This window comes from Rhincodon typus, chromosome 41, assembly GCF_021869965.1.
Source record: "Rhincodon typus isolate 14 chromosome 41, sRhiTyp1.1, whole genome shotgun sequence".
Classification (NCBI taxonomy): domain Eukaryota; kingdom Metazoa; phylum Chordata; class Chondrichthyes; order Orectolobiformes; family Rhincodontidae; genus Rhincodon; species Rhincodon typus.
This window is the reverse complement of record NC_063372.1, coordinates 706,608-712,496: the sequence shown is the minus strand read 5'-3', so window position 1 is coordinate 712,496 and position 5,889 is coordinate 706,608. Positions and strand designations below refer to the sequence as shown.

The following is a 5,889-nucleotide window of genomic DNA, read 5'->3' as shown; positions in this document are numbered from 1 at the left end:
TGTAGGCAGGACATGTCATCAGAATGCCCAACTTGAGGCTTCCCAAACAGGTGTTCTACCCAGAGCTGAGCCAGGAGTCCATTCACACAAGAGCCAAATGAAATAAAGCCTCCATATAATTCTCCTATTAACATTAGCACAAAAACAGCAGATGCCTAATCATGACCAAATTGGCTCATCATTAAAAGGCCTTCCAGTCAACAAGAGGAGCCACTGAGCGAGACTGGTGAGACAGCCAGGAAGAGGCGGCTCAAGCAGCTTTCTTTCAAAACAACAAACCACCAGTACCACCTCCACCAGCAGCTTCCCTCACAGAGAGGCTGTAAGGAATCATTACCACCTGTGAATGCAAAGCCAACACTCCCAGCCAATTCAACAGAAAATAATCCGACATAAATGACTGCCTGTGATGATAAACAAATGCCATAGAGCTCAGAAAGGCCAATCTCACCCCTCACTAAACATGAGAGATTCAAGAACAAACTTACCAGGCTTACACATTGGACAGCAGATGCCCTGATGTTCATACTCCTTTTCACCACACCGATTGTGATGGCTGGAGCACATTACATACCTTGCAACCTGTACAGGTTAATTAAAAGCAACTGATGAACATTTCAGCCAGATATTCGTGCTAAAATTACAAGTGCAGCATGATCATATAGTGGGGTGGCATTGCACAGCCCAGGGTCACAAACAGTGCTGAGAGACAATCCCATAATATGCCACTCCCCACCCAATTATTCATAACCATTACTATCCCACCAAGTCTAATCCCACTCTCCCCCTCACTCCCTACATTAATGAGACAGGGAGCACACAGATTGTAAAGTATGCAGCTGACATTTCTTTTATTTTCCAAGAATAATATAAACATAGAATGTAGGAACAGGATTAGGCCAATCGACTCCTTGAGTTTGCTCCACCATTCATATGATTATGGATGATCATTGAGCTCAACACCCTAGTACCTCCCTCCTCTCCATATCCCTTGATCCCTTTAGCCACAAAAGCTATACTTATCTCCTTGAAAACAATGTTTTGGCCTCTGCCACTTTGTGGCAGTGAATTCCACAGGCACAACACACTCTTGGGCGAAGAAATTTCTCATCAGTCCAAGAAGGCTTACCTCTTATCCCTAAGCTATGAATCCTGGTTGTGCAGTTTCCCACTATCAAGATCATCCTTCCTGTATCTAACCTGTCTAGTCCTGTTAGCATTTTAAAAGTTTCTATGAGATTCCCCCCTCATTCTACTAAACTCCAGTGAATACAGTCCTAATTGAGTCAATCTCTCCTCATACATCAGTCCTGCCATCCCAGGAATCAACTTCCAGTTGTGTTCTCACCAATGCCCTGTATAATTACAGCAAGGCATCCATGTCCCTGTACTCAAATCCTCTCAACATGAAGGCCAACATACACAGTTTGCTTTCTTTACTGCCTGCTGCACCTGCATGCTTACTTTCAGTGACATCCTGCCATAGGGAGGCTATTACTAAAAATTGGAGAGGGTTCAGAAAAGATTTATCAAGATGTTGCTGGGACTGGAGGGCTTGGGTTATAAAGAGGCGGCTGGATAGGCTGGGATGTTTTTTTTCCCACCCCATAGAACATGGGAGATTGAGGGGCGACCTTATAGAGGTTTATAAAAATCATGAAGGGCATAGATAAGGTGAATAGCAAGGATCGTTTACCAGGATGGGTGGGCAGGGGTTCAAGACTAGGGGGCTATTTTTAAGGAGAAAAGAAAATTTTGAAAAGGACATGAGGGGTAAGATTTTTTTTTAAAAAAAAAAAAGAAGGGTGGTACATGTGTGGAATGAACTGCCAGAGGAAGTGGTCGATGCAGGTACAGTTACATTTAAAAGACAAACTGACAGATCCACAAATAGGAAAGGTTTGGCAGGATATGGGCCAAACACAGGCAAGTGTGACTAGTCTAATTTGGGAACATGGTTAGTGTGGACTAGTTGGACCAAAGGATCTGTTCCCATGATGTATGACTGTGACTGGTGCACAAGGACTCTCAGGTCTCGTTAAACATTTCCCCCACTCAATTTGCAGCCAAACAATAATTTGCCTTCCCATTTGTTACCAAAGTGGATAACCTCACATTTATCCACATTATACTCCATCTACAGGCATTTGATCACTTACTTAGCCTGTCCAAGTCACAATGCAACATCTTTGCATCCTCCTCATTGCTCACCTTTCCACCCAGCTTTGTGCTATCAAATTGAGATATTTCATTGAGTTCCCTCGTCTAAATTATTAATATATTGCAAAGAGCTGGGGTCCTATTATTGATGCAACATCCCACTGGTCACCACCTGCCATTCAGAAAAAGACGATTTATTCCTACTCTTTTCCTGTCTGCTAACCAATTTCCCCCCCCCCCCCCAATTCCATACACACTAATTTTACACATTAATCTCTGATGTGGGAAAGACTTTGTTGAAAGTCTTCTGAAAGTCCAAATAAACCACATCCACTGGTTCCCCCAATCAACTCTGGTAGTTATATCCTTGAAGCATTCCAATAAATTTGTCAAGCATGAGTTCCCTTTTGTAAATCTATGCTGGTTGTGTCTGATTCTACCACTAAGTGCTCTGCTATAAAAATCCTTGATAATGGACTCTAGCACCTTCATCACTACAGATTTCAGACTCGTTGGTCTATAATTCCCTGGTTTTCCCTCAACCTCCCCTTTTTAAGATAGTAGGGTTACATTAACTACCCCCCAAAAGTGTAGGAACTGTTCCAGAGTCTAAAGAATCTTGGAAGATGACCACCAATGCATCCACTATTTCTAGGGTCTCTTAAGAACTCTGGGATGTAGATTATCATGGGGATAATCTGGGGATTTATCAGCTTTCAATTCCATCAATTTCTCCACTAATACGGATTTGCTCCAGTTCCTGCCCTTCACTAAACCCAGTATTCCCCATAATTTCTGGTACGTTATTGTACCCTCCTTTGTGAAGGCAGAGCAAAGTATCAATTTAGTTTGTTGTGCATCTTTGTTCCCCATTATAAATATCCCCATTTGACCATAAAGGGATCTAAATTACTTTTCAATTTTTTTTTCTCCTCACACACCTCAACTTTTACAAGTCAGTTCTTATGTTCCCCATGAGCTTACTCAGACGATTTTCCCTTTCTTAACTAATCCCTTGGTCCTCCTTTGCCAACTCCTACATTGTTCCCGAGCCTCAAATCTACTTTAACACACCACCCTGTTCCCTGGCCAACATTTCTGTCTCTGGCTTGCTGCAGTGTTCCAGTGAAGCCCAACACAACCTGGAGGAACACCACCTCATTTTCCTCTTGGGGACCCTACAGCCCTTGGGACTCAATATAGAGTTCAATAATTTTAGGGCCTAAACTCTCCCATGTCCCAGCCCCCAACCCCACACACCAGGCCTTATCACATAGTCACTAACAGTCCCCATTAACAACTATTCACCCACCCAGCCTGATCATTAGAACTCCTTTGTCTGTCCAACTGTCTTTCTCTCACTGTGGGCTCTATCATTTACTCTCTACTCCACCCAACTCCCTATGTTCTGCACATAAACCGACATTTTCCCAGCCACCATCAGTTCTGATGAAGGGTCACCAGACCCGAAACACTAACTGTTTTCTCCTTCACAGATGCTGCCAGACCTGCTGAGCATTTCCAGCAACTTTGTTTTTGTTCCTCAAATCTATTTTTTATTCCAATTTGGATACCTCTTTTATACATCTAATGCTATCTCTAATTTCACTCATAAACCATGGTTTGACCAGTAGTCTCTTTGCACTCTTGCACAAGACAGGATTAAATAATTTTTGCTGTTCACCCATTTGCTCTTTGAATGTTTGCCGTTTGCCCATCCACTGTCATTCCTTTCAGTAACATTTCACAATCCATCATAGCCAACTCACACCTCATAGCATTGCAGTTTCCCTTAAAGATTCAGGACCCCAGTCTCAGAATCAACTACCTCACTCTCCATTTTGATGAAGAACTCTATCATATCACGGCTGCTCACAAGTAATTAAGGGCCTCTCACAAAGACATTACACCTTTTTTGTTATACAATACCCATCTAAGATGGTCTGTTTTCTAGTTGGTTCCTCAATTTTAGGTCCAGAAAACCTCTACAGTATGGTGATTAATTTGACTTGACCAATCTATAATGCAGATTAAAGTCACCCATAATAAAAAAGTGCTCCTTTACTACATGCATCTCTGATTTCCTCTTTAATACCATTCACAACGTCACCACTACAGTTTGGTTGTCCATAGACCACTCCCACTAGTGTTTCCCCCACCCACCTCTCCAACCTTGGTATTTCTCAATTCTACCTACACAGATTCTACATTGTCTGAACTAATATCATTACAATATTGTTAAAGAGGATGTAAACACAAAGTAAGGCAACTCCACCACCTTTTCCTTTTGCCCTTCCTAACGTTCAGTTCCCATTCCTGGTCATCCTACAGCCATGTCTCCACAGTCTCAACCATCCCCGTTGTTTATATCTATTTGGGTGACTAATTCATTTGCTTTATTTCGAATGCTCCGTGCACACATGTTGTTCCCAGAGGAGGAGGAGCACACCACAGTTTTGAGCTCTCCTGCCTTTACTTGGTTTTAAATTAAGCGTTTTGGAAGATGCTCAATATTAAATAATAACTTCGAGGGCCTTTCTTTCCTACTCCTTCTTACTACAGAACACAGCCCTTTGAAACTATAAACCACAAAAAAACCTTACAAATTATAAGAGAAAAAAGTTGTAAGTAACCGACCTGACTTTACCTACTACTAACCGAATTATGAAAGTTATAAGAGAATAAAATCAATGATCTTAAACAGATTGAGACTGTAAATTGTTATTACTGGCATCAAGCCACACAGAAAAAAACACTGTTAAACTTTGAAATGAGAAGTTTTTTCGCGTATAACGTTAGTTTAGAAGCACTGAATCGGTGTGAACGGGATAAAAGCTTCACTGTTCCTGTGGCAGTTCCAATCCTACCAGAACCTTTCGAGGCTAATAGAATTTTTTTTAAATTTAGCCCCCACTTCAGTCCAAACCAGCCAGAAGGCAGTGATTATTATGGGATCGATCTATGAAGTTACAGAAAGGAATCGCTCTTATTGAATTGCGAGAAAAACCACAAACCGTGACAACGAGAATCCACGAAAGGGGCATTTTCCTCATGTTCTTTGCGACTGTATTTTCAAAATTAGGAAGTGCGGCATCTCCAAGGCCTGAAACACGTTGAAATCTGCGCGCGCACGCACGAACGTCAATGTTAGCAAACAACACAGCAGGTTAGAGGAGCAACAAAATTGATTTTTCGGATCGGAACCCTTCTTCAGAAATGGGGGGGGGGGGGAAGAGAGGTCTGAAAAAAATAGGGGGGAGGGGTGGGGCTGGGGAAGGTAGGTGGGATGGTGATAGGTGGATGCAGGTCGGCAGTTTCAAAATCTCCCCACCCCTGGCCTCATCCTATGACTAACCCTCCTTCTCATCCCCGCCTCCTTAACCTGACACTGCATGTCCACTTCTTTTCCACCTATCCGCTTATCCCCCCTCACTGACCAATCCCCACCACTCCCTACCTGCACTCACCTATCACCATCCCACCTACCTCCCCCAGCCCCATCCCTCCTCTCTCTATTGGTTTCTGAGCTCCCTTCCCCCTCCCCCATTTCTGAAGAAGGGTTCCGACCTGAAACAGCAATTTCCCTGTTCCTCTGATGCTGCCTGACCTGCTGTGTTCCTCCAGTTCTATTGTGTTATCTCTGACTCCAGCATCTGCAGTTCTTACTATCTCTGAGCCCAGTCTCTAACCTGCTCTTACAACTACTGTATTGTTATGGCGAGTTTAATT

General features: G+C 42.9%; 1 protein-coding gene across 3 annotated transcripts in view; it reads right to left on the bottom strand.

Annotated features, from left to right (window-relative positions):
- The window catches only part of LOC109924443 (tumor necrosis factor receptor superfamily member 14-like), a 42,751-nt gene extending 37,291 nt beyond the window's left edge, over window positions 1-5,460 (bottom strand). For 2 of the 3 annotated variants that reach the window (XM_048618883.1, XM_048618885.1), the window contains exons 1-2: window positions 5,175-5,460; window positions 489-582 (exon numbers count right to left, since the gene is read on the bottom strand). In XM_048618883.1, the coding sequence (XP_048474840.1) occupies window positions 489-582; window positions 5,175-5,213 (133 nt within the window). In that variant the 5' untranslated portion in view covers window positions 5,214-5,460. The remainder of the gene's footprint in view (window positions 1-488; window positions 583-5,174) is intronic. The other variant, XM_048618884.1, reaches the window with a different exon arrangement.
- Between the last annotated feature and the right edge of the window lie 429 nt (window positions 5,461-5,889).